The 12,491-nt window shown below is 58.2% G+C and overlaps 1 protein-coding gene across 3 annotated transcripts in view; it reads right to left on the minus strand.

Moving 5' to 3' along the window:
- The window catches only part of KCNH2 (potassium voltage-gated channel subfamily H member 2), a 32,090-nt gene extending 20,147 nt beyond the window's left edge, over window positions 1-11,943 (minus strand). For all 3 annotated transcript variants that reach the window (XM_008158773.3, XM_028135521.2, XM_054726131.1), the window contains exons 1-2: window positions 11,868-11,943; window positions 8,578-8,808 (exon numbers count right to left, since the gene is read on the minus strand). In XM_008158773.3, coding sequence (XP_008156995.1) covers window positions 8,578-8,808; window positions 11,868-11,943 — 307 coding nt within the window. The remainder of the gene's footprint in view (window positions 1-8,577; window positions 8,809-11,867) is intronic.
- Between the last annotated feature and the right edge of the window lie 548 nt (window positions 11,944-12,491).

A 12,491-nucleotide genomic window follows, 5' to 3' on the forward strand; every position in this document is an offset into this window, starting at 1 on the left:
GAGCCCCGAGGCTGGGCTGGTCCTGGGGAAGCAGGTGTTTGAGGACTGCTGTCGGACTGGAGGCCAGGACCTGCACTAATGACAGGTGTGTGTGAACAGGGCCATCTCCCCACCCGCGAAGCTCTCTCAGATCCAAGGGTACCAACTGTCCCTTCACAACATAATTTGTCCATTTCAAACCAGCAGATAGCAGGTCAGGACCACCGAGGGAACCGGGCAGTATCTGCTGACGTGTTATGAAGTCTGGTCAGCAGTTCGCATGGCACATGGAGGCTGCCCGCCCAGGAACCCGGGAGCAGTGGAGCAGGAGCCTCACAGGTGTGGGATTTCTGGACCTCAGACCCCTACCAGCCTGCTTCCCCATGACCCCACACAGACGTGTCCACCAGGAGACAGCCTGGGGGTCCTGCCCTCCCCCAGGGCTCGGCAAGCTTCTGGAACTGTGCCTCATCTTAGCCCCCAGCACACCCCAGAAAGCCTGGGGTGCCTTGAGAACACCTCTCCCTAACTCCAGCTCCCCATCAGCTACAGCTTCTCAATCACTCAACCGAGATGTGTAATCCCTCCAGCACTCGACCACCTCGCAGGCCTCTGAGATGTGCCACCACAGACAGGCACACCTGAAAGCTTCCTGAAAAGTCCAGTGGAACATTCTAGCATCAGAACATATAACAATGACCCAAACCTAAACAGAAAACCGGCATTATGTGCAGATGATAGGGTCATCTCCCTAAAAAACCATCCAAATTAAGATAAACTATTAGGACAAATGATGGCGTTCAATACAGCTGCCTGGTACAAGGTCAGCCCACAAAAATGGGCAGCATTTCTCTCCACCAGCAGAGAGCTATTCAAATAGGTAGTCCAAAATAAGATCCCTTCTATAACAGCAACAGAAGGATAAAATATCTAGAAATTGACCAGGAATGCACAGGCCTTTACAGAGGGGGAACAAAACTTTAAACTAATAAAGGATACAGAAATGATCTGATAAATGGAGGGATAATCCAGGCCCTTGGATAGGAAAATTATTATAAAGATGTCCGTTCTCCCCAAATTCATCTATAAAACCAATCTAATTCCAGTCAAAATTGTAGTGGGGTTTTTCTTTGCAGGGACTCAATAAAAGTTTTTCGAAAGTTTATAAAGAAAAAGAGAAGCCCACAAATCTCTATGTCAACCATTAGAATGAAGAATAGAGAGAAAATCCCTAGTCAGTTTGGCTCAGCGTCAGCCTGCGAACTGAAGGGTCCTGGGTTTGATTGCGGTCAAGGGCACATGCCTGAATTGCAGGCTCGATCCCCAGTGGGAGGCATGCAGGCGGCAGCCAGTCAATGATTCTCTCTCATCATTGATGTTTCTTTCTCTCTCTCCCTCTCCCTTCCTCTCTGAAATCAATAAAAACTTATGTAAAAAAAGAAGAAGAAGAAGAAGAATAGAGAGAAAAGATGTGCTTTTCCAGATACTAAGATATACTAAATGTCATAGTGGGGTGTTTTTTTTTTTTCATGTGGTTTTGATGCAAGAACAGACAAATAAATATTTGGAACAGAATAGAGAGCTCAAAGACCCAAGATATATGGGTAATTAACTAGTGATACAGGGAGCCCCACAAACCAGTGGAAAAGAACAGGCTGTTTACTTGACATGTTGGGAAAATTGGCTCACTACATGGAAAAAAATATAACTTGATCCCTCCTAGACACCACAGACAGAGGTAGGCTCAGGATGGATCAGAGACCCAACCGAGGAAGGTGAAACAATTAAGTAATTAGAAGAAGGGGGTGTAGACCTTTGCAACCTCAGGATGGTGAAGAATTTCCTCAACAAAACTTCAAAGGCACAAACAAAGCTAAAACTCAGGAAGTGTGTTTGTATCAAAATTCAGTATCTCTGTTGGATAACGTTAACAGACAACTGAATGGGAGAAAACGTTTGCAGTATCTTGAGATTCAGCAGGAAATAATGTCCAGAATATGTATGTTGAAAATTTAACTGCATTTGCATTTCTAGAATACACAAGCAACTCCTGAAAACCAAGAACAAAAGACAGCGGCTTCAGTGGAAGAGTGAGCAAAGGATATGAGCAGGTGATTGACAGGAAAGCAAACCAAGAGGCTATCCAGCCTATGAGATGGATGCTCGAACTCATGTGAAGTCAAAGAAATGCAAATTCAAGCGGCAAGATATCACTTTCACCTATTAGACTGGCAAAACTTAGAAAGGTAGATTATGCCAGGTGTGACGGAGATATGGCGGAACAGCAGCCTCGTGCTCTGTGTAGGCAGGTGATGATGGCGGCAGCCAAGCTGGTACTCAGTCAGACAATACTTAGTTGAATTAGGTGCCCACAGATCCCATGATCCAGCTACTCCACCTCTGGGGATGTATCCCAAAGACACCCTCACATGAGTCCAAAAGGGGCCGCAGGTGAGGATGGTCACGGCAGCATTATTTAGGGAGATGCTGAGGAGGGCCCTCCCTGGAAGGAAATTAGGTGGGTTCGCCCCACAGAATATGAAGCTACAGACTAGGTGTCAAGTAACAGCCTGGATGGACTAACAGGCATACTCCTGCGTAAGAAGAGTGAGCTCCAGAATACAACAGCTAGCACATCCATTTACATAAATTAAACCTATTACGCATCCAGACAAAACACACATTTTGCAAGAACATATGCAAGCAGCATATTCACAGGAAGTACATTTCAATGGTTGCCTAAGGGGAGGGTAATGGGACTGGGGAATGAGAGCAAACGGAAAAAAAAAAAAGCAAGTGAAAGAGAAAGCAAAAACAATAACACAAATATCCTTTGAGCTGGGGCAGGCAGGGTCAGGACAGGGCAGTGGGGCACAGGGGCACTGAGATCCTGGCTCAGCTAACTTCCCTGCCGTGTGGAAAGCAGAATGAGCCTTGACACTGGACTTGCCTGTTGGCATCTACCATCTGATTGGGGGCACCTCTCACAGCAGTCCCTGGGAGGGCAGGTGTTCGATGCCACTTAGCAAATGAGGAATTGTGGCTCTGGAACCGAGCTGAAACCCACACTTCTTGGGGCCCTGAGCCCATCGTGCCCCCAAAGGACTCTCTGGGGCAAGACAACAACTGGTGTGGCAGTATTCCAGCTGCATATGGGAGGGCTCTAGAGCTGAAAGAGGAAAACTGGGTTCGAGTGCCCACTCAGGTGCCCACCAGCTGGGTCAACATGCGCAAGTCCCCTAGCCTTTCTGAGCGAGTTTCCCGCCTGTGAAACGATGGAGAGGAAGCCTGCCTCTCAGAGGGCTGTGAGGACCACCTGCCAGAAAGCATGCCTCCCTACCTGAAAGCTGGAAGCGCAGTCACAGTGGCTGTGCTTGTGAGTGCGGCCCAGGCAGCTGCCACCACCGCCTCCCCCAGCTTTGTTCCCCGCCTCAAGCCTCCTCGGTCCATCTCTGGGTCAGGGGAGGCTGGGAGTCCCAGATACCTTCTCTGTACCCCACCATGTCCCCCACACACAGCAGGGCTGGAGGACTCCTAGGCCTCTCAGGCAACCTCTCCCTGGCCCACCTTCCTTTAGCCCTGAAGCCTCCCCATCCTCTAGTCCTCATCCCTCTCAGAAATTATTCTAAGGCTTTTCACAGAGGAAGAGACTGAGGCCCAGAGATGGAAAGTGATTTACCCAAAGTCACACAGCAGCTCGAACTGGGCCAGAGACTGCTCCCAAGTCACTGCAACAACATCCTGCCCACCTTATTCATTCATTCATTCATTCATTAAGTGAGCAAGCAAGCAAGCATATACTGAGCTCCCACTATGCACTAGACACATAGATTCAACATAGATTCCTCACGGAGCTTGCAATCTGGTGGGAGAATTCTGACATGGCAACCTCATCCAGGCTGTGAACAAGGAAGACGGTGGGCCACGGTGCTTCATGTCACCTAAACAAAGAGAGGTCTGCTCCCGGCCAACAGTCCACAGCATGGAGACCTTCAGGTACCAAGGATAGGAGGGGGGCTCTCCTGTACTAACCACCTGTCTCAGGTGTCCCTCCACTCTCCCTGTTCTGGCCTTGACCCCAGGGCCCTCCTCCCATGGCAGGGAGCAAAGTTTCTGTTAAGCTCCCACACACTAAGGGGCTAGATAACTCCATGTTCCTCCCTGCATATGGGGGAGGGGTGATGAGAGAGAACGTATTTTTAAAGAAAAAGACTCATTCTCCCTCAAGCAAAGGGTTCCCTAATGGAGCTATTTGAGGCACCGTGTGTGGGGCGGGGAGGGGAGGCAGGGGGTTGTTTAAGTGTGAAAGGGGTTTCTTAGAACCTGTCACACCACCCTGGAAGCCACCTCTGGGCAGAAAACATGCTGCTCTCACCAGTCTCACCCCACCCCACACTGGCCCTCCTGCGGCCCACAGCCCCCCCTCCCCAGAGCCCAAGGCCATCACCAAACTGCTCCCATCCTGCTGGCTCTGTGCAAATATTTATATAGCTCCTCTCCGGGGTCTACAGCAGACACAACACGGAGGAGCCGCCCTCCTGACACTCTCCAGACCCGAGGAGTGTGCCAGGAGTGGTCCACACCCCTCAGTCCTGGCAGGCCTGCCTCACTTCTGCCCCGGGGACGGGAAGCCCTCATCCAGAACGGTGAACAGGGCACCCTGCTCCCACTCAGGAATGACTCCTCCTGGAGCCTTGGAGGACAGGTGCTGGGTGGGGAGAGCCCTGGGCGCCGCTCCTGGCCTCCTGCCCACAAGCAGGTACTCTCACCTGCCCTGTCTTAGAAGGCCCACGGTGAAGGGCCCCTCAAGAGCGGTGCTCCCTATGTCGAACCTTGTCCTCCGGTGTTCATTCTAGGCTGCTCCCATCTCAAGGATGGCACCAGCCTGGGTCCCGCCCTGCCTGCCCAGCTCAATACACCCTGGGGCTGCTTCACAGCACCCCAATGCGGGGCTTCTGCACACAGCACACTGCAGATAGGGGTCTAGGCCTGAGGGCCCTGGGCCTAGAGGGGGGGAGGCGAGGGGGGGTCTGAGCTTGGAGAGAGGTCAGCTGTGCTGGAGGAGGGGCATGGGAGGAGATGGGGAAATGGCCTGGGTGTGTGGAGGGTCATGGGAGGCCCATAGGGTGCCAGCAGTGCCTGCATACGCTGGGGTCTGAATCTGGGAACCATAAACCAGCTGGTATGGGGCCACCTCTGGGGCTCAGGTTCCCCACAGGCACCGGGGGCACCAGGGCACAGGCTGGCCCACTGGTCCCCACTCCTTCCCAACCCACAGCTCAGCTGTTACAGTGGGTGCCCTCTGACCCTGTTACCATAGCAACCAGCCTGCAGCTGGAGCAGAGAAGCAGACAGATTCTTCTCCAGAGACACCCCTATCTCCACCCACGCATGGGCTTCTGGGGACACAGGGACACAGAGACCAGGCCAGTGCAGGCAGAGGTATGGGGGAGCCAGACAGAGCCCAGGGGGAGGAAGGCTCAGGGGGGCTGGTGGGGAAAAGAAGAGACAGATGCAGGAGGAGGAGATAAGACCAAGGGGACAGAGTGTCGGCAGGGAGGGAGCCCTGGGGAGAAGGAGAGAAGGAAAGCAGCAGAGACCAGGGGCGCAGGCAGACAGGCTGGGCGCTGCAGGAGGTGGGGCGAAGAGAGACAGCGGGAACTAAGAGCAGAGGGACCGGGGACGGCAAGGGACAGAGAGCAGGGGGGACCTCCACCAGGCCCGCGGAGGAGGGCAGCAAGCGAGGAGGAGCCTTGCTCAAAGGGATCCCAGGCCACCCGTCCAGCGATGTGAGGATGCAGATGTACTCCAGCAGCACCTGCTGCCCAGGCAAGGCCCCAGGGCCCTGCAGCCATGCTACCGCCTGCCAGCCCCGCACTACTTGGCTCCGCTCCCAGTGCCACCTTAATCCTGGGCCTGACGTGAAGGGGCATGGACGTGGGGCCAGCAGGTCCCTGGCACCTCGTGTCTCCCTCTCTCCAGCCCACACACCCCCAGTCCAGCCTCCCTGCCTCCCAACAATCCCAGCAACTAAGTAACGGAGCTGTCTGGCTCCAGGCCCTGATACTGCACAGAGCTAGGCCGGAGGCACCGACACAGCACAGCTGTCCGCACTGGCGCCTGCCAGCAAAAGGCCCCTCCTCCTGCCCAGACACCCACCTCCCTGGGGCTGAAGCCCAGGGACCCACTCCCCCGTGGCTGGCCCAGGCAGAGACCCTGAGACAGGCCTGGACAGAGACAAGAGGCGGCCCTGGCATTCTACACCTCCGCCTCCCTACTCTGCCCAGGAGCAAAGGAGTGAGCTAGTGCACACAAGCACATAGCACAGGTCAGGCCACACACAACCTCCCTGGGGACCCAGCGTCTCACGGCAGAGGGGGGAAGGCGGAGGAAATCTGTCTGCTTCTGAGTCTCCAGTGCCAGGACAAGTGGGGACTCACATGACCTGAGGGCCCAGGCCAGTCTGCTGGCCAACAGGAGCTACCTGAGCCCATGGAAACTGTGAGGGCAGAGAAGGGGGAGGCAGCGATGACTGGCGCCGGATTTTCTGGGTCACAGCCTCATTTGGAGTAGGAATCAGAAGGGGGCAAAGAGATTGGACCTAGGCAAGGGCCTGGGTTCTAGTCCCCCTCCCTCCACTGATCCACTGGTAACTGGACCTCTCTTCTCAGTTTCTCCATCTGAAACTTGAGTGAGCTGGATCGTGATCCTCAAGGGCACCAGGATCCCATAGGACCCCTGCAGAAAGGTCCCTCGGCCATCCTCTCCCAAAGGAAACAACGTGGGGAGAGGAAGAAGGCCTGCCCCACACACACCGCAGCGCAGACAAAAGCACGCAGGCCCCGGAGCCAACGGGCCGAGCAGATACCTTATCCCAGAAGTAGAAAGGGGTTCAAGCCAGTAACCACCTTGGCCCTTGCATGATTTCTGGTGTTAGACCTGAACATGAGACTTCATGTATTCACATTCTGTTCGTTACATCAATGGCTTGCAGGTAAAACTGTACCGGAAGTAATTCGAATCTGTAGATACCCCTGTAACTAGCTGGTGTCATTTTTAACATATGACAGCAAAGCAGAGTGGGGAGGGCTCTGATCAGACAGACACAGTTCCATTCCCCGCTCTGCCACTTACTAGCTGTGTGACTTCGGAAAAGTTTCTTAATTTCTCCGAACTTGTCTCCTCGTCCATAAATGGAGAAAAAGTTATATCTACCTCCCAGGGTTGTTGTGAAGATTCTGTGAGATAATGTAAGCGAAACATTTAGTAGCACAGTGTCCAGCACATAGAAGCCACCCACCGACGTTAGCTAGTACTAGATGGCCAGGCAGATAGAGAAGCAAATCGGCTCTGATTTGGGTTCTGGGAGACATCAGTGGAAAAGCCGACAGAGGCCCTGCCTTCAGAGTTTCCATCTAGTCTTGCAGCCCCTGCCTCCGAGCCAGAACCCCCACGTGCTGTAAGCTAATCCTCTTCCACTGTGTCCCCTCTAATGCTGTGATGTCACAGGCTGGGCACCCCTGCCAAAGCAGGGCCACCGGGGAGGCACAAGCCTTTTCAGGGCAGCCTCGGCCAACCCTGTGCATATAGGGAGGTTCCAAGAGGCAGGGCCAGGGGCCTGGGCTACTGGTTCACTTCACCTAGCCCCGGGGGAGACAGAGCATGCCGGCTCCAGCAGGTAAGCTCCCTATAGGCAGGAACCCCGTGTGTTGTTCACTGCTCTCTCTGCAAGACCCTGAGTTCAGCCAATGCTCCTCGGTAAGCACTGAGCAGCAAGGTTGGGGCACCCTGGGCAGTCCAGAGGCACCTTCTGGAGCCACCCCCCTACCCTCTGCAGACCGCCCAAAGCCCTGTGCATAGAACTTCCAGAGCAAAGCCCACCAGCCAGGACAGACACGTGTAGGAGCAGCCCCGCCCAGAGCTCTGTTTATCCAATCTCCGGAAGCCCAGAGCAGCTGAGCTAGGAGGCGGTGGCTGAGAGGAGACACCTGCCGCAGGAAGGGATGGCAGGCGGGGCCTCAACCGATGAGACAAAGGGAACAGGGGCTGGGAAGAGGCACACACCTCATGCCAGGTGCAGCTGAAGTGCAGAAGAGAGAGGGGGCAGGAGAGGGGCAGCAGAGAGCGAGCTAGAGTGCTCAGCCCTCCCCACCTTGGCCCTCAGTGACTTCTCCCCAGACCAGTCAGGCACACGGCAGGGGCTGGCTGCTAGGGTTCCTAGAGGCCTGTGACCAGAGGTCAGCGCCCAGCCGCCAGCCTGACCTGTTCCGTCCACGCACGCCCTGCCATCCCGGCCCCATCCACCTCTAGCTCATCGTGCCCACATCTGCCCAGGGAGAAAGGAACCAGAGGCGCCAGACCTACAGCCCAGCAGCCCCTTGGCTACCCCGAAAAACCATCCCACCAGAGTGAGGTGCAGACTCAGACCGCCCTGCAGCCCCAACCCCCAAGCCCTGGTCTCCCACCTGGCCCATGGCAAGGACCCCAGCTGGGGTCACGCAACTATGGAACCCGCCCAGGCTCGGGCCATTTTCCAGCTGCCCCCATCCCCTGACCGCCCCGCCCCCGCCGCGGCCCCGCCCCCGAGGCCCCGCCTACCATCCTTCCGGTAAAAGGCGATCTCCACTTTGCGCTCCTCGGCGCCCAGCAGGGCCTGCGCGATCTGCGCGGCGGCGCGGCGCTGAGTGCGCGGCCCGTGCAGGAAATCGCAGGTGCAGGGCCGCTGCATCACCTCGGCTCGCGAGTAGCCGCACAGCTCGCAGAAGCCGTCGTTGCAGTAGATGACCGCGCAGTTCTCTACCCGAGCGTTGGCGATGATGAACTTGCGGCCTGGGGGTGTGGGGGGCGGGGGGGGGGGATGGGGAGGCAAGTGAGCAGGGACCCCTGCCTCGAGGGCTCCAGCCCTCCCCTACATTCTCTGGTCACACACTGCCGCCCGCCCCGGGACTCACGGTCTCAGGGAGCACCGCGGAGCCGGGGTCCCCAGAAGGGGGGCGAACGCAGCTGCGCCCCGACACAGGTGCCTCGCCAGCCCGTCAGGCGGCGCCCCCCGCCCCCCTCCCGCCAGGCCCTCAGGCTGGCTCCGTGGCTTCCCCCGGGCAGGCTGCCAGAGGCCTGCCGCCCCTCCGCGCCTGGGGCCAGGGCCAGACTGGGCGGGTGTCAGCAACGTGTGTCAGCAGCCGCGGCGGAGGGATAAACACTGGGCCTGGAGAGGGAGGCTGGGAAGGGTCAGAGATGGCGGCCAGCCTTCCCTTTGCACCGGCTCCTTCGGCTTCTTTTCCAGACACACACACACACACCCATCTCTAGACTGAGGGGAGCTCCCCGACACTCCTTACCCCGGGGATCCCTAGGGAATCACTCCCCCAAGTACCAGTACTTCCTGGAAGGGCCGTCAAGGGCTGGAGAGTGGGCGACTATAGAGGAAAGTACCACGTGAGCACCTGCTCTGCTGTATCTCCTGTAATACTGACAACCCAGGTAGTCAAAGGGGCTGATGTCCTCAGGGCGCTGGCCAGGGGTCGCGGGGGCAAGGCTCGGTGCTGGGGGCCAAGGGTCCCGGTGTTGGGGCGCCGGGTGGGAGGCTAACTCAGTCTTCCGGGATGGGGAGGGTGTGTGACACTGAGTGTGCAGGGCAGGGAGATAGGATGGGGGTGTGCAGGTATCCCTGACTCTGGGTGCCTGGATGTGGAGGGGCTGTGTGGGTGCTTACCGAGGAGCATTGGCTGAACTCAGGGTCTTGCAGAGAGAGCAGTGAACAACACACGGGGTTCCTGCCTATAGGGAACTTATTAAGGTAGGCATCCTCTATTATAGATGGAGAAACTGGGACTCAAAAGAAGTTCAGAGCTTGCAGCTTGTAAATGACAGAGCCAGCTTCTGAACCCAGTTCTGGCAGAAGGTGAAGGAAGACGCTAAGGGCCACAGGCAGAAGCCCAAGGTCATAGGAAGCAAGGAAAGGGACCTGCAGCGCCAACTCTGAAAACACCTGGAGCCTGCGGGCCTGAGGCAGTGGCCCACTTGTGAGAAGGCAGATGCAGGCAGGGGACCTTCCACGGGAATGTGAGGGCTGCCTCAGTTTTGCCCCATCAAAGAGAGTTGCCCCAATGGACCTATTTCGGCTAGACTGGGCTTGCCGCCACCACCACCCCGCCTCCATGCCTGCCCTGAGGCTGAGCTGGAGGGTGAGCAGCAGGCGGGCAGCAGGAGCTGGTGCCAGGGAAGATGCTCCAGGATAAGAGCTTTGTATAAATGCATAAGTTTCCGGCCACTGGGGCCTTTAGTGCTGGGGCTTTCAGCAGAAGTCTCCTCCCTTCACAGTGGGCACAGCCCTCAGGCTGCAGCCCTGGGCAATCCCAGGGGCAAGGCCAAGGCTGCTTAGGCCAGGCCTCACTGAGGCGGGCGAGCCGCAGGATCTGGCCTCCCCCCGCCTTCCTCCGCAGTCCCTTACCCTGGCCTCCAGGAAGTTACTTTTTGAAGTTGGGTCATCTTTAGGTCAGTTCCCTAGGCCTCAGGCAGTGGTCAACCCTAGTCAGGGCTCTCTGTCACATACAAAGACGCCAGATTCGGCCTCCATCTCCACCTAAGTCCAAGGCAATCCAGCGTCCCAGCCACCCACCAGCTTCAGAGGAAGAAGAAAAACCACCCGGCACCCACTGCCAGGCCTGGAGAGAAGAGGAGTTTCTTCGAAGGCAGGCCCCACCCTCACCCCTCCACCGAGCTCCTGGAAAACTGGTCCGAAGGGACCTGAAGGCTCCTTTAGTCTCATGCACTCTTCCTCCCAAATGTGGAAACTGAGGCTCAGACCGGGAAGAGACTCGCTCAAGGTCACAGTGGCAGAGGAAGGGCCAGAAGCCAGGCCCCCAGATCCCAGCGCAGGTGCCTGCACATTCCCCGGGAGCTTGCCGGAAAGAAAGCCCCTGCCTCGGGCCCTCCGCCACAGCAGTCTCCTCCCCCTCGGGATCATCGTGTTCCTGCGCAGACAATGCTGTGCATCGAACTGACCCCTCCCTCTGCCCACCACTGTTACAAGCACACGTTGTCCTATGTTCACAGGGTCATGGGCAAGGAATGTCACCAGCTCTCTGCTCCCAGGGCCCTTGGCAGTCACACCCACCACGGTACACGCAGCCTTGGAACCGACACATGCACTCAGGCAGGTGCAAAGCCCACGCCAGCACACTCACCTAGCCTGGGACATTTCTGGAAGCCTCTCCTACCAGGCCAGTTTAGGGTGCTGAGTCCCCACGAAGAGGCTCAAGGCAGAAAAACCCACAACATGGGAGCACTGTATTGGGGCTGTTAGACCCTCAAAACTGGGGTTCAGCCCATGACAGCATCTCACCCACAGTGTGTAGCCTTGTCTAAGACACCTCCCACTGCCCATGCAGGGTCAAACCTATGGGTGACAGACACACATCCCACACACCCAAGAGCAGGTTAGGCAATGATCCTGCATGCTGGCATTCCATCTCCCACAATACAGTCAGGACGGGCACCCATACATCCTGTTGAGGTCCCACAGTTTGGGAGATATCTACTCCCCTGTCCTTGCACCCACACAGCCCCTCCACATCCAGGCACCCAGAGTCAGGGATACCTGCACACCCCCATCCTATCTCCCTGCCCTGCACACTCAGTGTCACACACCCTCCCCATCCCGGAAGACTGAGTTAGCCTCCCACCCGGCGCCCCAACACCGGGTCCCTTGGCCCCCAGCACCGAGCCTTGCCCCCGCGACCCCTGGCCAGCGCCCTGAGGACATCAGCCCCTTTGACTCGCACTTGGCAGAGGCACACGTCCCGGGCACGCCCCCCTCCCACAGTCACACTCGGAAGAGCTCGCCCCCCGCCCAGCGCCCCGGCCCCGCCGGCCCCTCCCCCACTCACTCTGGCCCTCAAACTTGCGGATGATGGTGTCCAGGAAGGTGTTCTGCGGCGCGACGTGGCCCCTCCGCACCGGCATCCTGAGCCCATGGGCGGGCCGGGCGGGCCCCCACCCACCCCGGCCCAGCCCGGCCCGACACTAGGCTCTGGGTAGCCCTGCCTAGCCGTGGTCCCCGCACCCCGCGGCCAAGCAGAGCACGGGCGGGGCCGGGACTGGGCTGCGGGCGTGGAGTCCCCGGCTCAGCTCCCGGCTCCGGACGCGGGCCCGGCCTGGAGCCGCCTGAGCTGGGGCCGCCCTCACACCTGTCCGCCGGCCCCGCCGAGCCGCGGGCCCCGCTCCGCCGTGTCCCCGCGCTGCGCTCCGCTTTCCCGAGCCCGGGGCTCCCCGCTCCCACCCTCCGCGCCCACAGCGGCTCCGGCGCCGGCGGCTCGGGCTGCGCTGGCGACTCGGCCCGGCCGCGGAAGGGTTAACGCGGCGCGCGCCCCTCGGGCTCTGGCCCCCGCCTCCCGGCCCCCTCCCGCCCGCCGCGCCGGCAGCGCCGCCCTCTCCCCACCCCCCTACACACACCCCGCGCGCCCGCCCTTCCCATTGGCTGAGCCGCGCCGGGGCTCCCCCCACCCAGCCCC

Source organism: Eptesicus fuscus, chromosome 14, assembly GCF_027574615.1.
Source record: "Eptesicus fuscus isolate TK198812 chromosome 14, DD_ASM_mEF_20220401, whole genome shotgun sequence".
Classification (NCBI taxonomy): Eukaryota; Metazoa; Chordata; class Mammalia; order Chiroptera; family Vespertilionidae; genus Eptesicus; species Eptesicus fuscus.